The 18,806-nt window shown below is 40.5% G+C and overlaps 1 protein-coding gene across 1 annotated transcript; it reads right to left on the reverse strand.

The window, feature by feature from the left end:
• Positions 1 to 1,658: 1,658 nt before the first annotated feature.
• LOC114243426 (DDB1- and CUL4-associated factor 8) lies at positions 1,659 to 17,984 on the reverse strand. Its single transcript, XM_028174911.2, has 11 exons — positions 16,870 to 17,984; positions 16,412 to 16,790; positions 15,134 to 15,342; positions 13,557 to 13,730; positions 12,952 to 13,127; positions 12,248 to 12,423; positions 10,861 to 11,038; positions 8,447 to 8,586; positions 5,216 to 5,411; positions 2,801 to 2,920; positions 1,659 to 2,261 (listed from the first exon to the last, which is right to left on the reverse strand). Exons 1-11 carry the CDS (start codon positions 16,985 to 16,987, stop codon positions 2,091 to 2,093), a joined length of 2,037 nt encoding a protein of 678 aa, XP_028030712.2. The 5' UTR covers positions 16,988 to 17,984; the 3' UTR covers positions 1,659 to 2,090.
• Between the last annotated feature and the right edge of the window lie 822 nt (positions 17,985 to 18,806).

An 18,806-nucleotide genomic window follows, 5' to 3' on the forward strand; every position in this document is an offset into this window, starting at 1 on the left:
CGGACAGCGTTCGGCAAGATGTAAAAATTAATTTTCATACACGTTTGAACATTTCCTCAGACGATTAACATGAAAACCCAAATTTATATTAAATACATGTTGATGTAATTACAATTCAATCACGATTGCACGAATAAATTAGTATTTAAAATTATAAATACCGGTATTTTGATGAAAAAGATATGAGAAGGATATGCAAATAGAGATTTCAATGCCGCATAAAAATTTCCCACAGACTAACACACGGTATGTGTTTAAGTATTTCTTATTTCGAGATTTAATTGTTTAAGTCAAATAAAACACACGACGAACATAAACGTGTGACGTATTTACGTAGAGTAATTTATTTATCGCAACGACTTGTACGAAAAAAATTAAAATCAATTTCAACTAACCATGAAAAAAAAGAAGCTATGTTACATTAAATCTAATCTTTAAATATAAATTATTCTATTTTACTTTAATAAATTAAAATTAATATGTATATATACACCTCGGATATAAAGGTGCTTAAAGATGTGATGTTGCAATATCTAGATGGTGTTTCCTATATTAATAATAAAAATAAATCGGGGTACATATATTATGTTTTAATTTATGTGTCATATCGACCGGTAAAAGGCAATTTGGTTTAAGCGACATTTATCTTTGTAATTAAAGCTGCGTTTTATTTGGTATTAGCATGAATAATTCAATATATTTAATTTAATTTCAACTAAGCTTACTCCATTCAAATAGCTGAACAAGTTTTTTGTTAAGACTTTTTTTCCAAATTTTTTACCATAAATGGCTCTCCTGTTAAGTTACAAAAAATGTCGCTTTAACCAAATAGACAGACAGACTGACAGCAGAACAGGCGACATTGTTGGTCACCGTGAGCACTCCTGGGCACTCTCGCTGCTACATATACAAGGCAGAGGCACTCCGAGAACCGCTACCTCAATGCAAATTTATGTTCACGTCGTGGTAAATCAACAGTTGAGAATGTTGTTTGTGATGCATTTTAAAAACAAAACAATTCTGTACATTGACTATTCTGTTTCCGTGGACAGAGGTACTTCCGATCTACCGGTCACGTTCTCTTACAGCACATAGTATTCTGAGGAAGCCTATAGAGTAGTAGGAGGGAAGAGAAAAACAACTCACTTTGAACAAAAATGTCCCCAAAGAGTGTTTAATCAAATCAAATTTCCTGAATATTTTAAAGTTTTATCTACATTCCACTATAACATCTACTTTATCATCAGCCCACACATGTCCACTGCTGGACATAGTTCTCCTAAAAGTGGCCACAACGACAGACTTGCGTGCCCCGGGGGGCGCTCGAGACTATTTGGTTTCAGCGACCAACTGATCCCCCCACACGGCCACTTTAACTCCCTACCCTGGGGTCTATGTCGGTGATATTCTCCTACGACTCTCGTCATCCCTGTTTAGATCTAGCAGAGATACTCCGAGCACAGTCCTAGCTGTTTCTATTCAAGTGATCCCGAGTCTTCCGATATTTAATAAAAAATACATAAAAAGCAATGAAATAAATAATCCAACAGTATTTAGGAAAGCTAAACTTCTATCCGTACTCTGCCCTCCATCAAATTGTTAGTGATTGTCGATCACAGACTACCCTATAAATGTGAAGGTTCAATGAAAGCCAAACAGATTACCCTCTGTATTTATAAGAGTCTAGCACAGACTACACAACTATCCGTTATTCCATTAAAAACCATTTTAACTATAAACACAATTAAATAATTTTGCTAACCTACGCAAAAATACTTGCAAGTTAATAATATTCTGGGGCGTAGGCACTGAACCGCATCGCACGTGTACGGGGTCATCGACCCTGCGCGTCAGCTGATTAACGTGGAGGCAATAAGTTAGGAATCGTCTTCTCGTATATTCAAATTATAGTATTACATACAAAAGCCGTGTGTCTCAGACGGATTCATATACGCCATCATGTCGGCGCAGCATCCAATAAACTCAAGTTTTCGTCTCGCCCACAAACCATCCCGAAGTGTCCATGATGCGTGGTCTTCAGCAGAGCTTCCCGGGCACAGGTCCAGACAGCACGCACAGGGGGGAGGTCCCTAGAAGGCGGTGCAGACGTTTCCGTCGAACTCGATGTTCCCCCCGTACGGGGAGGACATGTCGCCGTCCGCGTACATCTGGTTCTCGCTGCGCCACGCGTTGTACACGGTCGGCAGGAAGTCGTTGAACAGCGGACTCCTTCGGCGGGACTCGCTATTTTCACGTACAACCTGGAATATTTAATGTATTTATTATTTTTACTGGTGGTAGGACCTTTTGTGAGTCCGCACGGGTAGGTACCACCGCCCTATCTATTTCTGCCGTGAAGCAGTAATGCGTTTCGGTTTGAGGGGCGGAGCAGCCGTTGTAACTATACTGAGACCTTAGAACTTATATCTCAAGGTAGGTGGCGGTATTTACGTTATAGAATGTCTATGGGCTCCGGTAACCGTTTAACACCCGGTGGGCTGTGAGCTCGTCCACTTATCTATGCAATAAATAAAAAAAATCTAGTTTTGTTCGTAACTCATTCGGCGTGGAGTCTGTTTTGAAATGTCTGTCATGAATTTATTATGTTGTAGTTGTAGTATGTATGGTATGTATATATTTTATGTGTGTATTTGTAATTTAATATAAATTTTATTGCACCTACTACTCTTTTCTCTGCACTACCTTTGGTTGACTGGTAGCGAATGCCTTGGGCATTAAGTCCGCCAATCTAAATTTTACATGAAGTGTAGTAAATAAATAAATATTTGTAGATCGCTACCTTTTCTAGTCCTTCGTACTTGGGGTCTGCGCGAGCGTAGGGGGCCCATATCTTGACGTCCTTGTCGAGGCCGCTGGTCGCCAGCACGGGGAAACGGGGATGAGGCTCTATGCAGTTCACCTGGAAACGTTAATACGAAATTCCGTTACGAGCTGGTGTTGCAGGTTTTCCTTTAACAAAAAAAAAAGTGTGTGTGTGCAAGTCACACACGGTAGAAGTGAAAAAAATTAAAAAATAATGGCAAGGGTCAACCACTGGGAACCGCCTGCATGATCACGGTATCCCGACGCCAGGTAGGTATGATTTAGCAAGAGAAATACGAGAACGTCTATTAACTGTGTAACATATCTACCCTCTCATGTAAAGCTTTCCTTCTTTGAGAACGGTTAGCTGGTAGATAACTCAATTGTTGAGTTAAGCTCGCCATTTTTTTTAAATCTTATCGCAATTACTGTATTATATTAACAGTGTGTACAAATAAAGAATAAAGAATATCGTCAGCGCGATTCAGAAATTGTTGAATTTATGCGCAGCGATGTTGATAACAAACTAAATGGAAATAAAATAAACATGGCGCGTAACGGAAGAAATTAAGATGGCGCGTAACCGAAAAACGTTACATACATTTTTTCCTCGCTACGTCGATAAAGAAGTTTCACTTCAAAATTAATAAATGCATTTATTCTCAGTTCACGGAGTCAAATTTTAGAAGTTACATAATGTACAGAAATCATTCGACACCCTCTATTAATGACTACGCTCCATTTTAACACTGCAGTCGTCTAGATTGCTCGCTCCCGTTCGCGAACGTAATAGTCGCGAAGTCGTTTGTAAGGGCTGCCCGACGGGACCAGTGTGCTAGTGCGAGTTTCTTAACGTCCTCGATAGCGTAAAAGTTAGTTCCTATTTGTATGGAATGGGATCGTTTGCGTACGTTTGCCGTTAGGGACGCTGTTCCAATCGCATACAAAACTGGCTTAACTTTTACGCTATCGACAACGTTAAAAAACTCGCACTAAGCACACAGTTACTAATGAAAGTAGAGTGCTTGTTACTAGGGATGCAAGCTAAGCATCGATGTCTTTCAAACATTCGTTCATGAAAATCGGTGTTTTAACATCGACGTTAATACCAAAACATCGGCAATACATCATCGTTCTGATTGTTCATGAACAATGTTTTATCGTACACCGACATAAGGCGCCATCTTGCGTTCTCTCCCTGAGCTACACAGATTATCTATATTCATGACCTAATTGGAATTGTTGGGCCGATATTATTATGCCACCCAGACGCACCTCCAATGATCACATCAAGTGAAATAGCCTATGCGAAATCTTTAAACTTTTGCAACTGTTAGAAAGGCTAACCAAAGAAATCTGTGCACAACATAATCTCACAGTTAGCAAAGTAATACCTCTCGTGGGTTGCCTTCGTGGCATGCTTGAAAAATATTTTGGTATACCATTTAAATATTACCTTTTTTATTTTAGATTTGAATGGATTTGAATGCTGATCTTGTGGTATTATGGTGCGTAGATTACAAATATGTACTTGGATTTTTTCGATCACCCTCAGTTTGTATGAAAAATCCCTTAGTGTGAATTCGAAAAAAGTTTATGTTATTTGTAAAAAACATCGAATAAAACATCGATATATCGTAAGATCGATGTTTTTAAATTGATATTTTACTTTTAAAAACATCGACATCCGGACACCGATGTTTTTTCTCCGCGATGTTGCACGCCTATTTGTTACGCCTCATATAGTGTCTCAACGATTCGCTGAACAACGTTTGCTCGACTTCGTAAGAGCCCGTATGTAAATTCACAGAACATAGATCTTTCAAGTACGTGCGGCTCGTTGCTGCCACAAAAAATTATATTTTATGTAATAACCGTCGTTCTTCTATGTAATATATAATAAAAACTAGAGATGAAACGGATAGTGGTTTGGCCGGATACCGGATACCAAATATTCGGCAAGCTGTGAGGCCGGAGCGCCGGATAATCGGCCCTTTCGGAAACATTCGTGCGCGTTCGGGTGTTGTCGCACGTGTGCGGAGATCGCGACGACTCTGTCAGACGACGATTTGGTATTCATTCTCCACAATTTACCACTTGTTAATTTTGAGTATTAAACAAACTAATTGATAAAACTATCACTTTTGACGTGCGATTATAAAAACTAAAAGTTGTCCATAGCCTATTGTGGTATTATTTGCCTTTTGTATAACCATGAGATTTTCTTAAATTTTACTATACGAAATCCGGCCGGATAGTGAAAGCATGGTCGGATAGGCCGGATACCGGATAGTTACCGGCTATCCATTTCATCTTTAGTTTAAAGTTATAATTTCAATGAATTACAGTGAGGAGCCTTAGTGGGGACTAGTGAGTGGGGGGAGTCACTGACCACTCCGTTGGCGTCGCCGTGCAGCCACTGCACGATGGCCTCGGAGCTCTTGTCCCACACGTAGATGTGCGCGCAGTCCGAGCCCGACACCACGTACTCGCTGCCGGGCCCGAAGAACGACACGCCCTTGTACGTGGCGCTGTTGCGGTGCCCGCTGTAGCGCTTCGAGTAGCCCTCCGACGCGCTCGTGCTGTCCCTGCAACGTTATCATCATCAGCCTGTATCTCTCCACTGCTGGATATAGGCCTTTTTTTATTGCTTAGGTGGGTGGACGAGTTCACAGCCCACCTGGCGTTAAGTGGTTACTGGAGCCCATAGACGTAATGACGACGTAAATGCGCCACCCACCTTGAGATATAAGTTCTAAGGTCTCAAGTATAGTTACAACGGCTCCCCCACCCTTCAAACCGAAACGCACTACTGCTTCACGGCAGAAATAGGCGGGGTGGTGGTACCTAGCCGCGCGGACTCACAAGAGATCCTACCACGAGTAAATATCTAAATATCTATAATAGCCTCTCCCATAGTCCGCCACAATGAACAATCCTCCGCCTTACAGCACTTGACTTTGGGTAATGATCTCCTGACGTCGTTTTTTTTCCTACCTAAGCTGATAGCCTCGAGAGGCTGTCAACGTAACCTAACAAGTAGGTAACAAGTAGGGCTCAAGTCGGACGACGTTACTAACACTAGCCCTAGCAAAAACAGTGCTTCGGAGAATCTGACACCGGATCGGAAACGCGAACTACTTTTGCTTAGATGTGTGGACGAGCTGACAGCCCACCTGGTGTTAAGTGGTTACTGGAGCCCATAGACATCTACAACGTAAATAAATACGCCACACACCTTGAGATATAGTTCTAAGGTCTCAGTATAGTCACAACGGCTGCCCCACCCTTCAAACCGACACGCATTACTGCTTCACGGCAGAAATAAGCGGGGCGGTGGTACCTACCCGTGCGGACTCACAAGAGGTCCTACCACCAGTAATTACGCAAATGATAATTTTGCGGGTTTGATTTTTATTGCACGATGTTATTCCTTCACCGTGGAAGTCAATCGTGAACATTTGTTGAGTACGTATTTCATTAGAAAAATTGGTACCCGCCAGCGAGATTCGAACACCAGTGCATCGCTCGATACGAATGCACCGGACGTCTTATCCTTTAGGCTACGACGACTTCAAAACTACTGAGAAGATCCGGCGAGAAACTTAGTGGGCTGTGTCTATGGGGTTAATTCGCTCGTCGAGCCCTTCGTCGCAAGCGACGGGTTCGACGAGGACGCGATGACCGGTGCTATAACGTAACCACATCGAGGGGTGAAAGGCTATTTGGTTTAAGCGATATTTATTTTTGTAATAAAAAGTGCGTTTTATTTGTTATTAGCATCAGCAGTTCGATGTTTTATAATTGAACTTCAATTAAGTTTACTCCATCAAATAGCTGAAGGAGTGTTTTTTTATTAGTGTTTTTTTTCGATATTTTATACTTTAAATGGCCCGCCCTCAAGTAAAATTACAAAAAATTGCAAAAGATTGGCCGCAGGTGGTCAGATCAAAGTTAAATCAATGATCGGCTCCGTTAATTAGTCGAACTAGACGGTTTTTTTTTATGAATTGTGTCTTTTAGAAATTATATTTAAATAAGAATTACATATTGATAAAATGATGAAATATTCCAAGATCGTTTAGGCACTTTTAAGTGAACACGTGAGTTAAAAAGACACAAATAATATAAATAAACAATACATTTTCTTGGTCTAACCTTAAACCAAACACTCATTGGCATCGGGTGGCTTAACAACGCCATCTGCTGAAACAGCTTTAGTGTTATTGTGTCTTTAAAGCAGTTAGTTGCTCTCAATTATGAAAAATAGTATTATTATTCGCCAATAGATGTCGGGAAGAGTCATAAAGTTGAATATCGATAAAGTTGATTATTGAAAACACGAATAAACACTTTCTGAAAATAAATCGTAGCTAGGTCGATTTATCACCCCCGAAATCCCCTTTATTCTAAATTTTATAAAAGTCGTTGTGAGCCGTTTCCGAGATTCAGGTTATATATATATATACAAAAATTTCTCGTTTAAAGGTATAAGATAACGGCCTGGCCACGGGGATCGGCGGTGCGAACAGCGAAGCGGTGGGCGAGGCGACCATTCGCGCAGCACCGTTTGCAGGCCACGGGTACTCACGTTCGCCGCCGCGACTAGTAAGGAAGTCCGACAGCGAAATGTCTATATCGAAATTATCTCGATATTGCTTACAAATTAATAGTTTTTTGGTTCAGGACCTATTATTTGGAAAAGATTGTGAAGTACATGATTTGAATAAGAATCGGAGTATACCTATAGATGGAGAATTCCACAAGAAGTACGAGAAATACTTTGAGTGGCTAGACTTCCAAATAGCTGGTCTAGCTAGTATTTCAACTATTTTTTTTTATTGCTTAGATGGGTGGACGAGCTCACAGCCCACCTTGTGTTAAGTGGTTACTGGAGCTCATAGACATCCACAACGTAAATGCGCCACCCACCTTGAGATATAAGTTCTAAGGTCTCAAGTATAGTTATAATGGCTGCCTCACCCTTCAAACCGAAACGCATTACTACTTCACGGCAGAAACAGGCAGGGTGGTGGTACCCACCCGCGCGGACTCACAAGAGGTCATACCCCCAGTAATTACGCAAATTATAATTTTGAGGGTTTCATTTTTATTACACGATGTTATTCCTTCACCGTGGAAATCAATCGTGAACATTAAAATTTGTTGAGTACGTATTTCATTACAAAAATTGGTACCCGCCTGATATTCGACTACCGGTGCATCGCTCAACACCGGACGTCTTATCCGTTCGGCCACGACGAGTTTAAAAATATAAAAAAAAAAATTAATAAAAAATATAAAATATAAAAATTTCGGCGTTCATTTTTCGCGGCGAAAACAACTAAACTCATTTAATCACTGCACTATTCGCCGCGACTACCGCTCGACTCCGTGGCTTGCGCCGTCCTTATTCATGCATTTGTTTTGCTCGCCCGCCGCACCGCGCGATTCGCTCGGTACATTCCGCCGGTCGCTTCGCCGGTCGCCGGTGCGCGTGGCTTGTTAGGTACATTTCTATGCGCTTGTTTTAGTCGCTAGACGCTTCGCCGTTCGCACCGCGCGAATATTCGTATCGGCGAATGTCCCGTGGCCAGGCTGTAAGATAACAATATAAACTGACTTGTCGTATACGTCGTTTTTGGCATCAAAGAGGTAGACATCGTCGTCGTTGTAGGTGCCCAGGATCTCGCTGCCGTCGTGGCTGTACACCGCGCACGTCAGGTGCATCATCGACAGCTTGGCGCGCTTCGAGTCGCTGCCCTGCATGTGGAGACGTCATAGTATAGACATTTTGTTGGCGACTGTCCGCGTTTTGCTAAAGGCTTCGTCAAACAGAACGCGTACTTAGCGCTGCGATTTAACTTCGCGCTCTTTTCATGTCACACAAATTGACTAGCTGTGCCCAACGCTACTTGACGCAACGTAACATTCGCCAAATCATAGTGTCTTTCGATAGCAGTGTGAACATTAAAAAGTATTAAGATGTCGAGTGATTCAGATGTGGCATTGTATAAGCATGAGTATTTTCTAACGAATTCTATCTATTTTTCGGGCATTATCAAGTATTTTAATACACATTCACTCGAACGCTAAAATAAAATTTGTAAAAAATTACAACGGCTGACGTCAACGCGTCCAACGCCGCGACAGAGCGTTGCGTACTGCTAGCGCTGGCGCTTTATTTGACAGTTTATTACCATAGTAGTACAACACATCTCGGCGTCATAGCGCGCCGTCAGTTTAGCGTTCTGACGCGCGCTAAGTACGCGTTCTGTTTGACGAAGCCTTAATGAAGAGTACACATATAGACACAAGTGGCTAGGACTGTCCATCAGTAACTCGCTTCGAGATATGGTTTTGTCGATTTTACTGCATCTTATCATCAACACGAACCTCGACCGGTTCAGTAGATTGGGGAGAATTCCTTTCCAATTCTAAGACAAATTTTCAAAGGTTTTTCTTACCAATTTCTTACAAATTGAGATTAAAATGGTTCCGGAGGTTTAAATTTTCATATACGATGCATTATTATACATAGTTCATTGAAAAATATACACAAAAACTTAAAAAACTAACTTGACCTGATGATCCACTTTGGCTTTTGGCGTGAATCCGGTCACGTATACGGAGACAATAGTTTTTAGATATGGCTGGCACTGTTTAGTTGTATAGGTAATTAACTTAATTGTTTAGGTAATTAACTTAATTGTTTAGGTAATTAACTTTTCAATATCTTTAATAAGTTACAAAACTCTGATGACTAAATTAAACTATAATTTAAATTTCAAAAAAGCATTGTGACAACCTAGATTTGTCCCTATTCTACTCCTAGTCCCTATTCCCCCCAATCTACGGTTCTTTAAAATGGCCGTCTATTCTATTCTACCAGTCCACAGATGTCCACTGCTAGACATAGGCCTCTCCAAAGCCTCGCCACAAAGACCGGTCCTGCGCTGCCTGCATCCAGCCTGGATACCCGTGAACCTCAATAGGTCTTCGGTCCATCTTGTGGGAGGTCTACCCACACTACGTCTTCCGGTACGCGGTCGCCACTCAAGAACTTTCCGGCCCAAACGACCGTCTGTTCTACTAGCAATACGCTCTGCCCACTGCCACTTCAACGTCGCTATCCTTTGGGCTATGTCGGTTACCATGCCGTCTACTGGGACCGATCTATTGTCACAGGCAGGTCTATTGTAGCCAATAAGCCTGACATTACAGCAATAGATGGATTTGCGCGTCACCATACCTCGTAGACTTCGCTTAAGAGACTACCGCCATGTGACATGTTGATTCAACCATGATTGTTCCAATAGCTGTTTCGTTACACGGTTTGATAGCGAAAAGCTTTGACCAATACCTTAAGAAGCTTTCATTGGGCAGCTTGGTCAGGGGCCCTTTGCACTCCATATTGTTGTATTGCATTTTTAATAATAATTAATTATACATAAATTCGGTGCGAAATACGTTCTTAATTTTTCGTAAATTTTTTTCAAAAATCTCAATCCATTCCCCACGAATGCTGCTCATCTTGAGACATGATTTCTATGGAATGGGTTCCCCTCCACGGTGTTTCCCGAGCGTTATGACATGTCCTTCTTCAAATGAGGCTTGTGGAGAGTACTAAGCGGTAGGCAGCGGCTTGGCTTTACCCCTGGCATTGCTGAAGTCCATGGGCGACGGTAACCACTCACCATCAGGTGGGCCGTATGCTCATCTGCTTACAGGGGCAAAAAAAAAGCATGAGGTCGCAATTCCCTTAAAGAAACGATTATATGACCTTAACTTCACATCGTGCGGTCTCCTAGACATGAATTAGAGAAGCTCATAATTGAGGGTCGCATAGAGTGCAAGCGCGCCGTGGGCAGAACACCAGCTGGTCAGATCTAGTCAGAGAAGCACTTGGTGGTAGTCTGTACCATGCGGTCCATACGACCCATGATCGAACACAGCGGAAGAACGTTACATGTGATCGCAATCACGACAGCAAATAAAAGCATAGTATGTGTATAGGTGTGACGGGCGGGTACTGACGTTGCGGCTCGTGAAGGCGGCGGGGCAGTAGAGCGCGAGCGGGGAGGCGGCGCGGCGCGTGTCGTAGGCGCGCACGAAGCGGTCCCGGCCCGCCAGCAGCAGCACGCGCGGCTCCAGCGGGTGCGCGTCCACGCTGTACAGCGGCACCGCGCGCCCGCACTCCTTCACCGACACCAGTCTGCGGCGCGCGCACGCACTCGTACACAACAACCAAACTACCCGCAAACGCGCGCTTGCACACACTCTATTTATTACACAACAGCCTAAAAATTTATAGTTTTTTTATTGCTTAGATGAGTGGTCGAGCTCACAACCCACCTGGTGTTAAATGGTTACTGAAGCCCATAGACATCTACAACGTAAATGCGCCACCCACCTTCAAATATAAGTTCTAAGGTCTCGAGTATAGTTAAAACGGCAGTCCCACCCTTCAAACCGAAACGCATTACTGCTTCACGGCAGAAATAGGCAGAACGGTGGTACCTACTCGCGCGGACTCGCAAGAGGTTCTACCACCAGTAAAGGTACTGATATATCCACTATATTGTTTTTTTTTTATGATTGAAAGATTACTGCTGCCCCGGAGGCCTTTCCAGTTTCACCAGGACAGGTGGGCGTGCAAAGGCTCAGCCAGGAGGGGTGGGATTTGCTAACAACTGCCCGAGCGCCTCCGAAGGAGACCTAACAACTTAAGAACAAAATGCTTTGCGAATGAATCTACTACCGGATCGGAATCGCGACCTGCTGAGAAGATCCGGCGAGAAACTCAGCGGGCTGTGCCTATGGTTTAGATTGCACGTCGACCCCTTTGTCGAGTTCGACGAGTACGGTTACCGGGGTTCCTAAGCCTGCTCCTAGTGTTAGAGCTGAAGACGTCAACTATATTGTATTGGTAGAGGGTTCCGGACGAACGCTTCCATCCTCAACGAACTAAAAGTTGACCAGAGGCTATCTAACAAATGCCTATATAGAGTGCTCCAATATTTTGGTCATATAGCAAGAAAGTCCTCTGACAACCTGGAGAGAAACATAGTGACGGGTAAAGTGGATGGAAGACGATCCAGAGGTCGGAGCTGAAAAAGATGGAGTGACCAAGTGTCCGAGCAATTGGGCATGAGACTGAGCCACGCACTTCACTGTGCCACTGACCGACATAAGTGGCTACAAATTACATTATTAGCGGTAGGCAGCGGCTTGGCTTTGTCCTTGGCATTCCTGAAGTCCATGGGCGACGGTAACCACTCGCCATCAGGTGGGCCGTATGCTCGTCTGCCTACTAGGGCAATAAAAAAAAAAGAAAACCAAAAAAGGTCACAGGCGGGCGCATCGCGATGCTCAGCAATGAGTGATCGACTAACGGAGGAGAGTAGGGTTGTGGGTGCATCACCTGTTGACGTTGTCGTGTCGCAGGTCGCAGTGCAGCACGAGCCCGTCCTCGCCGGCGGACAGCACGCGGTGCGGCTCGGCGCCGCTCACGTGCAGCTTGTGCGCCGCGCGGGAGTGCCCCATGAGGCGCCGCCGGGTCGCGCCGCCGCCGCTCGACGGACACTGCACCAGCCGGACCTGGCGACACCCACTCACTAACAACCAAGTCTCCTTGTGCCTTTTCATTACTATATCCACATCAAATTTTCTGTTTAATTCACGAAGCAGTGGATAGGGGCAGTTGAAAAGGACAATTCTTGCTATACCATTGACACTTGAACGTCTCAAGGTAAATAAATGGTGACAAGCATTGCGATGTCTGTGCTCTAAACATTACTAAAAATAACTATAACTATACTGACTATACTGAGATCTTAGAACTCATATTTATTTATTTATTTATTCAACTTCATGCACAAAGGTACAATTGCGGACTTAATGTCTGAGGCATTCTCTACCAGTCAACCAAGGGTTGTGTAGAGTCCTGTGGTAGAAGGGTGGCCACATCTACATCGTAGATGTCTATGAGCTTCGGTGACCACTTAACACCAGGTAGACTATGAGCTTGTCTATCCATATATGCAATAAATAAATAAAAACTAGTGCAACAAAAATACAATTAAAATTACAAATGTTGTACAAGATCAGATTTCTCTGACTACCCACCTGTCCGTCTCGAGCACACGTGACTATGTTTAGCTGGCTCCTAGAATTCAAATGCAGAAACTTGCTCTGGAAAACATTTGACTTGTGACCCGTTTTTATAGTTTGAATCACTTTCTTCCTGGCCCAATCCCATATCACGACGTTCGTGTCATCAGAACCGGAGGCTAAAAGCCGACCTATGTACAAAACAATTACTTTTTATAACAGGGTATCAAAATATCCTACAGTACTGATATCGTTCAATTAATTCAATTAAAACACAATGGAAGTACGAATGAAATTAAAATAAAGGCTAGTGGTTTAGCCCCCTTTGGCCGATCATTCAGGCCTCATTCTTAGTTTTTTGGTTCCTCAAATAATATCCATCCTGCAGTGGTTGTTTGTAAAAACACATTTTGTTCCTCAATCATTTGGTAACAGGTCGGTCTTTAGAGAAACTTTTATGTTTTATAATTTAATTAAGTGAATTATAAGCTTTATCACATGTTAGGTAACATGTCAGTTCAGTGATTAGTAATGCTTTTAATGAAAATTTAATACAATTACTCTCACTAATTCACTAAGCGAATTAAAATTTCAGATATTCTCTTGGAAATAAAACTTACCTTCGGGATGAAAATTTATTGAATTAACACAACCCCTGTGTTTTTGTAGCTGATGCAATTTCTCCAGTCTGTATACAGCATGAAGTGATCCATAGAAATTCTGTTCAAATATCACATCTGTCTTCGTCGTTTTACCGCAGGGAAATGTTATTCCCATCTCACGTCTTATGATTTCTGTAAGGATATAAAAAGAGTATCATTAGCATTACTCAGATCAGTTTAAATACAAGTATCATGTCATAAGTACATTAAGATCTCAATAACTGTGATGTTCATCTGATGAGAACTCATTAAGACTATCTACCATGTAAGGCTTCACTGGAATCCTTAGACATTCAGCATATAATTAAAAATGAAAGTAGAAAGAATTCAAGTTCTATGGCTTCTCTAAGGCTCTATTAAAATAGTCTGCTAAAATCCATGAATCTAAAATGAAATCAATTACAAAGAATTCAACGGCATTCAATCAAAAACTTCACTAATTGAAACTAGGAAAGTTGATGCAGTAAAAGTTCTTTATTCACTGTTTTTTATCTATACTAATATTATAAAGAGGAAAGATTTGTTTGTTTGTTTGTTTCGAATAGGCTCCGAAACTACTGGACCGATTTGAAAAATTATTTTTCCATTAGAAGTCGACATTGTACCTGATGAACATAGGCTACTTTTTTTAATTTTTTTTTATTTTATTTTTTTGGTTTCATGTGTGTTTTAATGTTTCCGAAGCGAAGAGAGCGCGGGTCGCTAGTCATGTTATAATTCTTTGCAGGAAACAACTACAACCTAGTTTTAGTATTCATGACTACAAATTTTTTTTCGTGGCTGGATTGAGTGAACAGAAATCAGGATTCAGTACTTTTTAATAAAATGTCTGCCATCAAGCAGGCCGAATGCAGGCAACATTGGAGGAAGCTGGTGCAAAGACTAGACCAAGGTGGTCACAACCCTAAGTAATGAGGAAGCGACGAAGAAGAAGAAGCCGGCAAAATATTGACTTAACAAAATTAATGGTCAGCATAAAAGAATCATTGGATAAACTAAAGCCCGACACATTGAAACCAGGTGAAAAATACTGTGTCTTGTTTGGTATGTCGGAAATGAAGAGAGAGAGAATGAGAATCTGCACAAATTAACACTTTAAATGACTATGTTATTCAAGTTGCAAATGGATTAGGACATGATGCTTGATTTGAAAGATGACTTGACTGAAAATTACCAGTGAAGAAGACCCTTTAAGAAGCAGTGATAAGCACCTTTGCCTTAAAAAGTCTGAATGAAATTATATGTATGGAAAATGAACTTTTAAATTTTTTCATATAAATTCATCTATGGAAACGAGCTTTGGTTTTAAAAGTCTAGCTATTAATGCTAAGGCTCAATATCAATTTGAACTTAACGAGCTTATAATTTGGCCAAGAAATAATTATTAAATTGTTTAAATCCTGGTCTGAGCTTTCAATAATGATTAATCTTAATTGTGAATCAAGAAATTGCTTTTATTCTGATACAATAACATGTTGGTTTTCCCTAAATACAGCATGAATAAAGATTACTATATTGTATTTTTCATGGAATACCTTGCAAAATCACATAATTGTGCTCTGGTTTTGCTTTTAAAAGTACACTTGGTGTTTTTTGTCTATTTTCTTCTGATTCTTCATTTTCATCATTATCATCATTCAATCTACTCCATGGCACATCTTCATCGCTGTCTGTGTCTCCAGAGTTTAGTTGTATCATTTCATCTGAATCTTCAAACGTGTGACTGTCTGGTGAGTTTTGTGAACTAAAGATTGTTTTAGTGTGTGAATAACTTCAATCGAAAATTTGATTATGTCGACGCTTGAAAGGCAAACTTGACTAAGCGACAATAACTGCTTTGTACATAAATTATAGGCAATAACCATATTCAATGCGCAAAAAAAAAATATTTCTATGTCTATTAAAATCATTGCAATCCTACAGCTACTAGCTAGATTCTACTAAAGCTAGATTTGTTAAAATAAATTTTGTTTTCAAGTATTTCAACTTTAAATTATTAGTCTACTGTAAAGTTCACGCATTGTCGCTTAGTCAAGTTTGCCTTTCAAGCGTCGATATCTGTACCTAAATTCTAATATTTTACAATATTAATAACATGTTGTATGACAAAAACAGTATAAATTTGTCCAGGTAGGCATTTGCTATACATACTTTTAAGTTCATATTTTATGAATCCACAACTTACAACAGACTATTCTAGAGGACACCCACTTAACTTGAAAACTATTTATCAATTTTTATTAAAGGAATGAACTAGACAATATTACATATTATAATAGTGTATAGATTCATAAAATTATAAGTGATTACATGGTAAATAAAAAGATTTGGACAATAAGCTAAGAAAGTTTAAAGTATTAAATGAATTAAAATTCTTTTTGCACTTAATGGGTGGAAAATCATAGCCCAACTGCTATTAAGTAATTACTCCCCTATCTTATCTTAAAATTTAATGAGACAAAAGTCCAACACTTTGAACTCATTAGATCTGTTTTCCTTCATCATGGAACTCAATCCACTTTTTAGATACATGTTTCCTTAAAAAATTCATACCAGATAAGATTTGCCCTTCAGCATAAGCAAATTGTTGATACTAAAACACCATAGGTCTTTTTCTTTAAGCTACAATGGGTGTCATGCTTGTTCACAGCAAACTCATTGTTAACTTAAATGGTGGTTTTAACCTATTTTAATTAAACCTGTTAGTTAAGACAAATTAATACAGTCAGATATTTATGTACTCTTTGTTCTAAATTTATAAAAAATATATATTGGATTGTTCGAAGATATATTAATCTTGAATTTTCACTTACCCACTATTTGAACTATCAGATTCTGTTGCACACAAATCCATATATCTTGGCTGATCATCGCTCTCTGTTTCTGAATTACTATTCTCATTCTGTCTCGCTGGCTGTGGAGTGTCTTCACTGGATAGATCATCAGAATCTTGAGAAGTATCATTACTATCAGTATCACGCTCAGGCGTCTTCCTTTTTCGGTAATTTCTATTGCGTTTTGGACGTCGTATGTTCAGAAGTATCGTATGAATATTACTGGTCGAAGGGGCTGCATTTACCAGCTCGTTAGACGGCCCTTCTAATGTTCCAGCGCTGTGACCTTCACTGCTGGTGCTCTCTGACTTATCTGCTGACACTCCACTATCAATATTTTCATCTTTGCTGTTCGAAACTGAAAAAAAACGTCAAAATGGACACGAAATCTTTACGTCACGAATGTTTTTAATTTCAGAAATTTTAATTGTAGTTACCAGTCTCCTTGAAACTGTCCTGAGAGCTTCCGTCGTTAAGTTTAAGCTTTTTACCACCTGATTTGGGACTTGCAGGAGATTCTCTGAATTCGTCATCGCTGGAATTATTATCATCCATAGTTTAACTGCTTTTCAACGTCCGTCTGGTCACTTCAAGGTGAAAATAAAAAATATCACAAAGCTTTAAATATGTAGATTAGAAGCAAATAAAATTTGAAACTCAAAGGAAAACGGAAATATTCAGTTAATTTATTAAATAATTTCTTTGCGAACATAAAGGATTTTGGCAACAAGAAATATGAAAAATAGTGAGTAAAAAGTGATAGACTTCATCGATAAGTATAGGAATAGCAATCGATTTTGATTCCAATTATCGAGTAGAAATTATTTTAATGTTTTTTTTTTTTCAAACAAACTGAACATCTAAAATACAGTTAATTTGATTAATACATTTTAGAGGCATAGAAACCATGAAAGTAATCTTAATTTAAATTTATTTTTGATGTGAGATATCTATAGCTGCACGTAAAACTGATTGCTGGCTCATTTTTTTTTATTACACAACACTATATGAAAATTGGTACATGATCAACCTTTTTCAACAGGCGATGTAGCATCATACGTCGTAAAAATTCACATCCGTTTCTTAAATTAAAAAAAAGATTACACTGTTTGATTTAATAGAAGTAAAATCCGTGAACTGCTATTAATTTAACATTGTGAGGTGATTAACCTACACTAGGCCAATATACGAATTTGTAAATAAATAAAGGATTTTTGTAGTGCCAATAATCTCTTTCAGATAGTACAAATAGCTCATTTTTTTAATAAAAATAATATTATAGCAACCCTAACGCCTGCCGCGTCGGCAGCCGCGACTGATCGCGCGCCGCGACCAATCAGGGACTCTCGTTGTCGGTTCCCGGCGCGATTCAAAGAGTAGCGACCGAGTGGCTTTCCTTTTGGCAAGCCGCGCGTGCGCCTTTACTGGCGCCGACAGTTCACCCGCAACCACCGAAGCATACACACGAGAATACGTCCGCACCTCGCTCGCTACCATTCCTTTTCGAACTTGTTTGTGGGACCCTCTGGAGTATTCATACCCAGTGCTCCAGCTGGACAACACAAAAATATCGATATGAGTTTAATCGACACTTTTAGCACATTTCATTCCTATGCCGGCCACTGACATGCGCGCAAATATTCGTACATTGTACGAATGTTTGCGCGCATGTGAAGGGCCGTCAAACACTCATTCGCAAACCTAGCGGCTGTGCAAATAGGTTCGCATACTCAATTTGCAAACCCGTTTGCGCTTCCTCCTACACTTGTTTACGAATGTCTCACGAATTTTTCCTTGAATTCTTTCCCAGACATCATTAACAGCCATGCTGTTTTTATGGCACTTCTTTTGATGAAGATACGCTACACAGTAGACGTCACGAACTATGAAAATGGGGATACGTCCGTTACCTTCGCAATCGTGGCGTAACTGGGCAAACGAATGTGTGGGAAACTACGTGAAGGTTCGCGGTTCGCGCACTTTGATGTCCGTTAAAAAACCGACACAGCTTGGAAAACCACGAATATAGCGAAAACTTTGCATAATCATTTGCAAATGTCGTCCTACACTTGCGGGTTTGTGTATTCGTGTGCATGTGAGTGACCGGTGTTAGATTATAGACACGTCAAAGGTATAACGATTGTTCTTCAAACCAAAAAGTAGTTCTACCTCGGGTAGGTATTTCTCCACAACGAAACCAAATCTCAAACTCGTTTACAAAAAAAAACAGTGTTTGTTGCCATTATACGATGCAAGTCATAAAAGACAAAAATTAAATAAATAAATAGGAACGAGAAAACTGAACAATTTAATAGTTGAATTGTATTCAGTGGACTAAATAAATAGCATGTACGTTTCCTGAATTCTTAGAATA

This window comes from Bombyx mandarina, chromosome 12 (assembly GCF_030267445.1).
Source record: "Bombyx mandarina strain Sakado chromosome 12, ASM3026744v2".
NCBI classification, from domain to species: Eukaryota; Metazoa; Arthropoda; class Insecta; order Lepidoptera; family Bombycidae; genus Bombyx; species Bombyx mandarina.